This window comes from Sinohyriopsis cumingii, chromosome 1, assembly GCF_028554795.1.
Source record: "Sinohyriopsis cumingii isolate HCF-2022 chromosome 1, ASM2855479v2, whole genome shotgun sequence".
Lineage (NCBI taxonomy): Eukaryota > Metazoa > Mollusca > Bivalvia > Unionida > Unionidae > Sinohyriopsis > Sinohyriopsis cumingii.
In genome coordinates this window covers 153,535,922-153,549,543 of record NC_142961.1, presented here as the reverse complement: position 1 = coordinate 153,549,543, position 13,622 = coordinate 153,535,922, and the positions used below count along the sequence as shown (strand labels likewise).

Sequence of the window (13,622 nt, the reverse complement as noted above, 5' to 3'; positions counted from 1 at the left end):
CTTGAGCTGAGACGCATCAGCTCAATTCGCAAATATCTTTCAGTTGATGCCACTAAAACACTTGTGTGTTCATTAGTACTTTCAAGACTGGACTATTGTAACTCAATTCTGTCTGGTTCATCTCAATATCTACTCCAGAAACTTCAAAAAGTTCAAAACACAGCTGCTCGGATCATACTTAGAGTACCACGATCAGAGCACACCTTCCCGCTGCTTTGTACCCTACACTGGCTCTCCATTCGATCCAGAATCAAACACAGAATGTGTTCTCTGTGCAACGTTTCACTGTCGGACTCTAGTCCAACATACCTATCTGACCTTACCCATGTGTACACACCAGCAAGATACTTACGCTCCTCTTCTGACAATCGTATACTCATTATTCCCACTATGAAAACAAAGTCATATGGACAGCGTTCTTTTGCATACGAGGGCCCAGCAACGTGGAATGAATTGCCCACTGATCTTAGACACAAAGACACAGTGATCACATTAAAGAAGGCTCTCAAAACTCACTTATTTCGACTGCAAGAACAAACTTAAAGACCTAATAATGTCTCCTACCTGAAATATTCTCACCTTTTATTTTATTTTTTAATGTTTTTCTAATTTCATGTTGTTTGTTTTTGTAATAATATTATTATGTGTTTTTTTTATCTTATTGGTGTTGTCTAATGTTGTAAAGCGCTTAGAGCTTCTAAAAATTAGGCGCTATACTAAGTCCTCATTATTATTATTATTATTATTATATTATTTTTATTATTATTATTATTATTATTATTATTATTATTATTATTATTATTATAAATACTCAAATAATAATTTGAATTTAATGTTAGCGTTGCTGATATTTATTGTTTGAGGTAAAGGATGTGAATGAGAAAGTCTTTATGTTGTGATCAGAATGGCCTCAGTTTTATCATCATTTATCAAATAACGTATTCTACTTTATATTTTGGGGTTTCAGGGAGTAAAGGACCAGCCAGAAGTTGGGAGGAATTATTACTATTATTATTATTATTATTATTATTATTGGTGATGGTGTTGTAACGACTAAACAGTTATTTGTCATACTGGTCATGCTCAAGGCACAAACATAAAGGTCGTCGAGACATGGTAAGGGAAATAACTCGTGAATTTCGCAGGGTGCTATCACATTATCGATTGGAAAAGTTTCATTTTCAGTGAAGATGCAAAGTCTGACAAGCAGTTATTAGCATGACTGTAATGTTCATATAAATAAATAATTATGTAATGAAAAGACGAAAAGATTAACGAACACGTCTCAATGTACGTAGATATGTAGATATGCTCTGGCGGTAGTTCTAGACGAGATATGTGATTATCTCTCGAACTGTTTTTCCATCCGTATATTCCATATACCATTACATGCGTTCCAGGGGCGCCCGCATAATTATTCCCACCCACCCCTGTGGTGAGTTTATAATTTTTACAAATGTAGGTAAAGCATGTTCAATGGTGAACTCGGAGGTGGGGTATGGGCAAGCCCCCCCCCCCCCATTGCTCCTTTTTGCTGGCGTCCATGATCCGTACGTCAACTGTGTAATTAACTACCTACTTATCTATCTACATAAGAGAGGATGAGGTGGGTGAGTGTTGACATAATTGGCATTCTTAAACGGTGACACTCCACCGGGCTGTAACTCCCGTTTTGTTTGCTTGTCTGTCAATGAATTAACTCATCAACTCGTTCAGCTGGTCTTTTCGTATTTTTATCGTACGAATGTAATTTGTTTTAAAAGAGTATCATTTCTGAACGGGTATCACTTTATTCTTGTGCTATATTTTGTCTGCAAAATTTACATTGCTTCTTTAAATTACAATGGATATATATATATATATATATATATATATATATATATATATATATATATATATATATATATATATATATATATATATATATATATATATCTAGAGAGAGAGAGAGAGAGAGAGAGATTAAATTACTGATTGAAAATACATGAACGCCTTTCAACAGCCAACGTGTCTATAGCTGATACTTCAGGCGAAATTCATATTTACCGGTCTCTTCCGCGTTCATTGAGATCACTTGCACTTGCCCTACTTGCGCTCGCTTCCGTCTACTTGAAACTCACCTTGGGACAGACGTGTCGATAGGAATGTAATATATCTAACTTTACATGCTTTGTTTGTCCTTATATTTGAAAATCACCCACGTCTAACCCCGTCCTTTCTACTGTTATGCATCTTTCCTTATCTTCTTCAATGGAAATTGACTAATAAAATAGTCCTATTGCAGCCCTGGTGGAAGTTTAATTACAAGATGTAAAAGGAATCGAACTTCAGAAGTATTATTTGGATTAGTAGCTAATAACTTACTTGTAGACAGTTTAAGCAGTGAAAAGATGTGATTGAAATTAAACATACTCAGATTGGTTCATCCATCCTAACTGTTGACATTAATACGTTTGAATTCCTCGTTTCTTGGGAAGATTGAGTTTAATCTACAAAATAGCATTATCGCATAATTTTGTGTTACTTTATGGCATATCTCATTTATACTGATTTACCCGCGAGATGTATATATATATATATATATATATATATATATATATATATATATATATATATATATATATATATATATATATATATATATCCTCATTATTTAATATTTTACGATATCCTCCATATTCTCTTTAATCAAAATGCATTTTGGTAGTCTTGATGGAATCAGACTTTAGTTTTTGTTGGCGACATATCTTTTCAAACAAATATAATTTGCCTGCAAATATTTGACTTTTGTTTGGTTATTATGCTTCATTTTGTCAATATTGTTTGCTTTCTTTGCTTATTGTGAGGGGAAGAAAGAATAACAAAAGTTAAATTTCATAGCTCCTTTACATAAATTTAATCATCCTTACAGGTAAATGTTACCTAGCCTTATACAACTGTATTTCGCATTTTGCGAAAGGCGACTGAAATCCAAACTCAGAAATACTAAATCCATTTTACTTTTGATCAATGATGCCTACACTTTGCAATGTGCTTTACGATCATACTCAGTGCCGTGTTTACATCTAATCATCTGCACCATTACATGTTTACTAAATAGCTAAAATGATTAATTAATGAGCGCATACGTTCTCTTCCGCCTTCGACCATTCCTCCCCATTGGCGTTCTGATCATGAACCAATGCATCACTCGCCAAGCCACGCCTCGACGTGTCAATATAAAATTTACCTTCAAAGTTAGCTGAAATGCTCTTATACACCTCAGAAATTGACTTCAGACCAACGTGAAAATGAATCTGATTTTTGTGGGAACAATTACTGTGGGATTTTTTTTGTGCGTAGTTAAAGCACAAATCCCGGGAACAACTAGTTTTACATCTGGATTTAATAATCCAAATACCTTCAGCAGCACTGGATTTAACAATCCAAACACCTTCAGTAGTACTGGTAGCACCGGTTTTAATAATGGAGTCGGAACGAATACATTCAACCAGGGCGGATTTCTAACTGATCCAACTCGACAGGGAGGCTTCATGGACACTGGGATGCCTATTGGAGGTTTCCAGTCCTTTCAACCTCTCACTGATGGTAGCCCTGTCGGGATAGGAGCCGGCGGATTCGGGCAGGTCTTCGGTATGGCGCCCATGCCTGCCACGCCAGGAGCTCCATTCGGCCCAGGAGGTAAGAGAGTTCGAAGATAACGATAATTATACTTTTTACTTAGGATCGAATAGTTAAAAGATCGATTATATACAATATGGATTGCGAGTCTGTCAAATTTATTTCAAATGAAGGCAGCAGGCGAAAGGACCATATAATTATAGACACTATGGAAAAGTGTTCAACCTTAAACGCCTACAGTGGCTTAGAATAGATTTTAGTCGATAAAAACAGAGTTCAGGAAGGTATGAACTGGAACGATTTTTTATTGCTCCAGATTGCAATTGTATAGATAAACCTTATTAAATTTTTTCGTCTAAAACATGTTATGGTTCTCTACAAAATGTAACACTCTTCAACAAGTTATTCCGTCCAACAAAACCCACAAACAATGTCATTCTGGCAATAAGAACTTTGTGCTTTATGTCTAATTCCTTCATATGTATCGCTGTGTTCGTTAGATTGCTCACTTTACAATAATATTGTCCATGGAAATGACAATAAAAAAGAATTCAGAAGGAATAAGAACATTTACAGAAATTGTAGCAAATTTTAACCAACTTATTATTTATCCAACTGTTTACAGGTATCACCGTATCTAAACATGCATAATTAGTATCAAGTTAACCACAGTAAATTATATCAGTTACAATGTAAAAAATATATATATAAACTACTTTGAGATAACTGTGTCAAGGTACATATGACATTTCTTTTTATTGCTTCTACTTCAGTGAGTCCCATGGCCAACATGTTCATGACGATGGCTACAAACCCCAACAACTACCGCTACGCCACCTGCGCCTTCAACGATACTTGGTCTCCCGTTAGGGGGCGCGTCGAGTTTAGGCAATTCGTGAGTATGGCAGGGGCAAAGACAGAATACTTTCTTTAAAGCAAACACTGTTTACACAAACCAATGAATATACAAATAAGAGCTTATTTGTGTTTTCAGTAAGCAAGCATGAAAAATTAAAACAAGGATAATACAGGAAGAGGGATCGTGTGTGTAACATGCAATTGTAAAATTTGAATGGTACAAATGAACATGCAAGGGAAATCAATGTATGCACTCAGGTAATGTTGCAGGAGACCATTTCACGCACATAGAGGGCGATAGATCCAACTTTGCATAGTTCAACCATCCAAAATCAACGAGACTGTTATAGCCTAAAAGAACACAAAACGATTTAGAGTTTAGTATTACTGTAAGGTTACTGTAATCTTGCTGTCAACGGTTGTGGAGCTACACATGTGTAGATCAAAGAGTATTAACGACAAACGTGCTAATCAGAGAACGTAAAAGTTAAACACGTGTAAATCAAAGGGTGTGAACAATAAACATATGTAAATCAAAGGGTGGGATAGCTAAACACGTGTAGCGAAATGTTGAACAAAATGAAAATGAGCAAAAATCTATCATTTTAAGTTGGTTTTTTTTCTGACGTAAACAATGCGCAAAAGCCATTTCGTATTTTGTACGATTCTTAACGGAAATGTTTCATTTTTGGACTCCTGCAATTTTTAAGTTTTGCGTACATATCCTAATTTATAGGATAAATGTATAAAGTTTCGTAATGGTAGCAAATGAACTCAGTTAACTCGGACTATTTTTCCCTCGATGTTTCGATCTATTTACAACACTACAAAACCTGTTGAATTATCTCATTTAAAGGGAAATAAAGAAGTGAGTAAACTTTGGGACATCATTGTTAATTAGCAATTGTGCATGTTGAAAACTGATCTATAATAGGGCCATTTAACGCCCAACATCAATATATTTTCTTTGGAATAGGTATTTTTATGTTGCTATGAGTAAATCGGAAAGTATTATTTGTGCTTTCAAACTTCAGCAATTTACAGAATTACGTTTTATTGTGTTAATGTTTAAAGTTGATACATAAATTTTCCACATTTTACTAATTGGCTTCGATCTTCGTAGTTGTCACAAGTAGATACGCCATTTATGTGTGATAAACAAGTTACACGTCAACAAAATTGTATTACTTTTCGATCGCTCATTCAGGCGACAGTTCGTGTCGACAGAGTTCCAAAGTTTGGCGGAAGTTTCCGCTCGTTTGAGTTTCGTGTTGTACATCCTTAAACCAGTGTTATCCAGTCAATGAAGAAGACAAATTTGGGGCTGGATATTCGTTTGTTTTTAAATCAAACCAAAGTAAATAAAGAACCAAACTGTCGAAAAATATTCTTGTTTCAAAACTGAATTTAAACAAAACAAGACACCCGTCTTTAAAAAAAAAAAACCCACACCATTTAAACACAGAGGACACAATCGCTGATTGGGGGAATATTTGCACGCGTCTTACTTTCTATCATATAGTTACAAGTACAGAATTTCAACGATTCTCTACATCTTTGAATAGAAGTCCATGTAGCATACCCCTGGTTTCATACTGAATTCATTTTTGATTATTATGTCACTGAGGCAACTGAGTAAAGACACAAAAAGATGTAAATTAATTAATAATTTATTTATTTAGTTATTTAGTTAGGTAGTATCGAATTCCCATTATATTCTGTGCGATTCCCAACTGAACGAGAAGGGGCCAACATTGTTTAATTTATTTATTTATTTACCCCCTATAGATCCTGGGTGAATCCCAAGTGAACATCAGGGTGCAGGTTTCGGGTCTCCCTCCATCCGTGGTTGAGGTGGAAAGGGCAATTCATATCCATGACTTCGGAGATACCGGAGACGGTTGCGCCCGTGTTGGCCCACACTTCAATCCAACACAAACAAGACACGGTTCCCAGAGAAACTTTGCTTTGTAAGTTTATTTTTTATCCTTGGTCATATATTTTTTTAAAATGATTTTAATGTATTTTGTCAAATATTTGTACATGCACGTACACGCACACAACTCGTCTTAGGAAGTTATGCCGTGTTAAATATATGCACATTCTAATACGGCATTGTTTATGCGCATATTGATTTTATTTTTTTTATAAATAAAGAGGATTTCCTGGAAAAACCCTGTATCTTTGAAAAGTTCGTTATTTTAGGTTACTGGCGGAATTTTGTGTTAATATAAATTAGGATACAACCGTGCAACTCAAGATTATCTTTCCTTTCTTATTGCTATAACGGTGTGTTGTCAAATTTCTCATTTAAAAAAATAATCCTTTGCCGCATCAAATTAATATGGTTAAATGACAATGCTTTGAAAATTACATCTCACATTAAGAAGTTTCTCATCTATGGTTCACGAACGGATCGTTGATATAAAATGCTGAAAGTTCAGGGAGACAAACATACTGAAGGCAATGATACATACATACATACATACATACATACATACATACATACCTTAAACAATTCGTATACTTTTAGCCTCCGTCACGTGGGTGACCTCGGTAACATGCGTCAGAGTGCTCAGGGTATTGCATCTACCCAGTTCAGCGATCAAGTAATCTCCCTGAACGGTCCCAACAATATCGTCGGCAGATCATTTGTGGTAAGCTGTCTTTTTCTTTTCTTTACAGAGGCAGGTCCAGTCATATGATTAGATATAAATAATTATGTTAGATTTATGGGCAAATCATTGTTCCATAGGGAATGACCACAAACTCTGGACGAATCTCTCTCTCTCTTTTGTTGATGTGTAAAATTTTGTCCGGGATAGTTGCATTTAAGTTCCAGATCTTATAGCAGAGACAGAGTGTCAATAAGCACATTTTTGTAAAGTTTCATTCTGCGTCTGTGCTAAAGCAGTCAAGAAAAGAGCTTTCAGTCGTCGAAAACGTGACCACACAATTGTTGTTTTAGAATGTGTTCCGACCAACAGAAATTTACTGTTTTTACCTCCAGCCGGTTGGATTTTATGTGAACGCACAAATGTACATGTGATATTCGGAAGCGGTTTATTTCAGATCAAGTTTGAACGTGATGACGAAGGCCAGGGCACCAACAGTGGTAGCCAGATCAACGGAAACGCCCGCACCCCAATCGCATGCTGTACCGTCGCCAGCAGTAGCCCTAACAACTGGAACAACTTTATGAGCGCAAACGACATGCAAAACATGGGTCAGTTTGGACAATCTGGAAATAACTTTGCCTTCAACGGAGGTAAGCTTCCTTTGGACTGATGTGAAGAAAACTATATGGGAGTAAACGTTCTTGACCAAGTATTAAAAAAACACAATATCTTTGGTTGTTCTGGTTGCTCAAATAAATAATAAATTACAGCCACAAGGAAAATTCTGGTGTACAGTTGAAAATCTTAGACAAAAAATAATTTTACAGCAATAATTAGTTCACAGCACGTTCATATCCTTTGCAAAAATAATTTTAAAACAATAAGTCGCCCCTCCCCGCGTTTGGCGTTTGCTCCCGCCAGTAGCGGCCTTAGCGAGGTGCGAAAAATGAGGGGGGGGGGGGGGCGCGCGAAAACTTTGGAGTTCGTTTAAAACAGATCATAATTAAAGATTATTTAAAAGTAAGTTGGATTGTGAAAACAAACCTGTACTTTTCTATGAATATTTCACAGAATTTCTTGAGTTATACAGAAATTAGATTTCGGGGCCCATTGTCATCATTTCGCACCGGGCCGCACTGCCCTGAAGAAAAAAAACGTTGCTGTTTTCGCACTTCAAGCAGCAGACATTTTGAAGAGAGTTATCTTTTTTTTTTAATTTATTGTCAGTTTCACTGGGAGCACCGCGTTTTGTGAGCTCGCACCAGGCTTTCTTTATGCTGAAGGGTATTAAAGAAGTAGCTTATTGTGTCTATATCGATTTGCTAGTTATGTTTTTAAATGCAATGTTCAAAAGAATTATTAGTGAACGAATAATAACAGTAACAAAATTACTTGCATACAATAATGTCAGTACCAGATTGAATATGCATAATAGTACAAGTTCTTAATTACATATACACAATATTTCCAGTATTTAAATTATGTGTACACAATAATACCCGTAACCAAATTACATACATACAATAATACCCGTAAACCAAATTCCATACACACAATAATACCCGTAAACCAAATTCCATACACACAATAAAACCCGTAAACCAAATTACATACACACAATAAAACCCGTAAACCAAATTACATACACACAATAAAACCCGTAAACCAAATTACATACACACAATAATACCCGTAAACCAAATTACATACACACAATAAAACCCGTAACCAAACTACATATACACAATAATATCCGTAATCAAATTACATACACACAATAAAACCCGTAAACCAAATTACATACACACAATAATACCCGTAACCATATTACATACACACAATAATACCCGTAGTCAAATTACATACACACAATAATCCCCGTAATCAAATTACATACACACAACAATACCTGTAATCAAATTACATACACACAATAATCCCCGTAAACCAAATTACATACACACAATAAAACCCGTAATCAAATTACATAAACACAGTAATCCCCGTAAAGCAAATTACATACACACATCAATACCCGTAACCAAATTACATACACACAATAATACCCGTAATCAAATTACATACACACAATAATACCCGTAACCAAATTACATACATACAATAATACCCGTAATCAAATTACATACACACAGTATTCCCCGTAAACCAAATTACATACACACAATAATCCCCGTAAACCAAATTACATACACACAATAAAACCCGTAATCAAATTACATAAACACAGTAATCCCCGTAAACCAAATTACATACACACAATAATACCCGTAATCAAATTACATGCACATAATAATCACCGTAAACCAAATTACATACAATAATACCCGTAACCAAATTACATGCATACAATAATACCCGTAATCAAATTACATACACACAGTAATACCCGTAAACCAAATTACATACACACAATAAAACCCGTAATCAAATTACATACACACAATAATACCCGTAATCAAATTACATACACACAATAATACCCGTAACCAAATTACATACATACAATAATACCCGTAATCAAATTACATACACAAAGTAATCCCCGTAAACCAAATTACATACACACAATAATCCCCGTAAACCAAATTACATACACACAATAAAACCCGTAATCAAATTACATACACACAGTAATCCCCGTAAACCATATTACATACACACAATAATACCCGTAAACCAAATTACATACACACAGTAATCCCCGTAAACCAAATTACATACACACAATAAAACCCGTAATCAAATTACATACACACAATAATACCCGTAATCAAATTACATACACACAATAATACCCGTAACCAAATTACATACATATAATAATACCCGTAATCAAATTACATACACAAAGTAATCCCCGTAAACCAAATTACATACACACAATAATCCCCGTAAACCAAATTACACACACACAATAAAACCCGTAATCAAATTACATAAACACAGTAATCCCCGTAAAGCAAATTACATACACACATCAATACCCGTAACCAAATTACATACACACAATAATACCCGTAATCAAATTACATACACATAGTAATCCCCGTAAACCAAATTACATACACACAATAATCCCCGTAAACCAAATTACATACACACAATAAAACCCGTAATCAAATTACATACACACAGTAATCCCCGTAAACCATATTACATACACACAATAATACCCGTAAACCAAATTACATACACACAGTAATCCCCGTAAACCAAATTACATACACACAATAATCCCCGTAAACCAAATTACATACACACAATACAACCCGTAATCAAATTACATACACACAGTAATCCCCGTAAACCAAATTACACACACACAATAATACCCGTAGACCAAATTACATACAAACAATAATCCCCGTAAACCAAATTACATACACACAATAAAACCCGTAATCAAAGTACATACACACAGTAATCCCCGTAAACCAAATTACATACACACAATAATACCCGTAATCAAATTACATACACATAATAATCACCGTAAACCAAATTACATACAATAATACCCGTAACCAAATTACATACACACAATAATACCCGTAATCAAATTACATACACACAGTAATCACCGTAAACCAAATTACATACACATATCAATACCCGTAACCAAATTACATACACACAATAATAGCCGTAATCAAATTACATACACACAGTAATCCCCGTAAACCAAATTACATACACACAGTAATCCCCGTAAACCAAATTACATACACACAATAAAACTCGTAATCAAATTACATACACACAATAATACACGTAATCAAATTACATACACAAAATACTTCCCCGTAACAAAATTACATACACACAATAATACCCGTTACCAAATTGCAGACACACAATAATACCCGTAACCAAATTACATACACATAATAATACCCGTGACTAAATTACGTACAGGCAATGATACCAGCAACTAAATTAAATACATACAATAATACCTGCAGCCAAATGACATACCAACAATAACACCCGTAACCAAATTAATACACAATATACTACCCCGTACCAAAATTACATCCACGCAATAATACTCGTAACCAAATTACATACACACAATAATACTCGTAACCAAATTAATTACATACACACAATAACACCCGTAGCTAAATTGCATACACACAATAATACCCATAACCAAATTACATACATACAATAATATCGGTCTTAGATACACACATTGATACCAGCAACAAAATTACATACACACAATAATACTCATAACCAAATTATATACACACAATAATACTGGTAACTAAATTACCTACACACAATAGTACCCGCAGTCAAATTAAATACAAACAATAATGCCCATATCCAAATTGCATACACACAATACTACCCGTAACCAAATTATATACACACAATAATACCCGTAAACAAAATAAATACACGCATTATACTAGTAACCACAGTACACATACATAATAATACCTGCAGCCAAATTACATACACATAATACTCGTAACTAAATTACATACACACAATGAGACCAGCAACAAAATTACATATACAGAGTAATAATCGTAGCTAAATCACACACACACACACACACACACACACACACATAATGATACCAGCAACCAAACTGCATGCACACCATTATAGCATCAACCAAATTACATACACACAATTATAGCAGCAATCAAATTATATACACACAATAATACCCGTAACTAAATTACATACACACAATTGTACCAGTAACTAAACTGAATACTATAAAAGCACAGACTAAACCATTATTTGGTTTTTCCTTTCAGCAAATGGAAACTTTATGAACAATGGATTCAACACCGTCAATACGGGTATGACTGGCATGAATACCGGTTTCAACACAGCAAATACCGGTTTCAACACAGCAAATACCGGCACAGGAACTGGTTTTAACAGCATGAGCACTGGTTTCAGCAACTTTAACACTGGCACGAACCCCGGTATGAATACCTTCGGCACCGGTATGAACAGCATGCCAAACGCTGGCACTAGCGGGTTCGCAAGCAATGGGAACACCTTCTCTCCAACCGGAAACACCGGACAGGCCTTTAACTTTAGTGGAAGAAGGAAAAAATAAACGGAACAAGTAGAGCGTATTTAAAAGCTGGCCATGCATTGTGTGAAACATGTTCCGTAACGTCAATTATATTCATGCTAGAAGAACTTTAGGAATGTAGATTGTTTATTACACAATTTTCTGACGAATTCCTATGCATAGTATTTTTCTTTAAATTATCATTGCTTAAAACACAAATTGACTTCATCATTGATTGGCACAAATTATAAATAGACCAGCTCAAATTTAGTCCAACATCATTTCGTCTGTTAAAATGTCTTACGTTCAGTAAAAGAGACAATAACGTGTAACTATCTTGGTAATAAAGCCAGCTGTCTGATCATTTGTATGGTACATTCTTTTTTGTGTTTTCTTTTCACCTGCAATACTAACGATGTTGCATCATCTCTCTATATGTGAACTATTGAATCCAGAGTGTTCAGATATCTGTAAGAAAAAAGAAATAATTTGTTTGTACCTGTTGATGTATTGTTCCAAAAATCATTTTGTATATCAAGGTATAACGTGTATGAGTGATTAAATACATGTCGATCTTTTCAATCTTTTGTATCGTTTTCTTACCTGAATGAGATAATATCTCGCGTGCGTTTTGCAGATAGCCAATCAAATATAATTTTTGCCGACAGCGATAGAATAATATTCTATCTATATGTGCAATCTATATGTCAGTTTGTCTGTATGTATGTCTGTATATATATACACACCTATCTACATCACTATCACAGAAATCACCTACTATATGCAGAATTTCATCGCACAAAGCACGTCATAAGTAATTAACATGGATAAAAGCACATCTTTTCTTTTCCTTTTTAAATATAACGTTCGCATTTCTATACTTTAACGCTTGACTCAACATTTACACATACACACCAAAAAAAGAAAATTGAATCGAAATTACTCTGTAAATTACTACCAAGTTTTATTGTAAATTTTCTTCGTCTGTTATGCAATTTCACTAACCCACAAGTGACAGTGAACGGTGGAATGACATAATTTGTGTTTAGTTAGGGTTTTCTTCACTCAATTCAGGTCACTCACCATTTAAGAAACTTTATAAAAACGAAAACTAAAAAAATAAAAGAAACGCCACCCCCATTTTTGGGGGTCTTGTCTGCCACATGCCTCCAGGTTTTCGGAACTTAGAAAAGAGCAAGAAGTTTTGTTGACATTGGTTCAAAACTTCAAGGAAACATAGATGTTGATTTTGGTTCAAAACTTCAAGGAAACACTATCAAAATTTGATATAGGAAGCTATGGGTAAAACTTAGTATTTTAGGACCAAGTTTAGATTATGGAGTCTCAGGACAAAAACTCTTCGCAAAGATCTGCACAAATTTCACAAGTTTTTGTGTTTTCTCAAAACCGATCACTTCTATCTAGGCATCATGGGATTGCGGCCTGCATGCAGTATT

At 34.8% G+C, this 13,622-nt stretch overlaps 1 protein-coding gene across 1 annotated transcript; it reads left to right on the top strand.

Annotated features, from left to right (window-relative positions):
• The first annotated feature begins 3,248 nt into the window (after window positions 1-3,248).
• On the top strand, window positions 3,249-12,747 carry LOC149808182 (uncharacterized). The gene is made up of 6 exons (XM_089950090.1): window positions 3,249-3,681; window positions 4,395-4,516; window positions 6,268-6,449; window positions 7,013-7,136; window positions 7,552-7,747; window positions 11,897-12,747. The coding sequence occupies exons 1-6, from the start codon at window positions 3,291-3,293 to the stop codon at window positions 12,205-12,207; spliced, it is 1,326 nt and encodes a 441-aa protein (XP_089806216.1). The 5' UTR covers window positions 3,249-3,290; the 3' UTR covers window positions 12,208-12,747.
• Window positions 12,748-13,622: the final 875 nt, after the last annotated feature.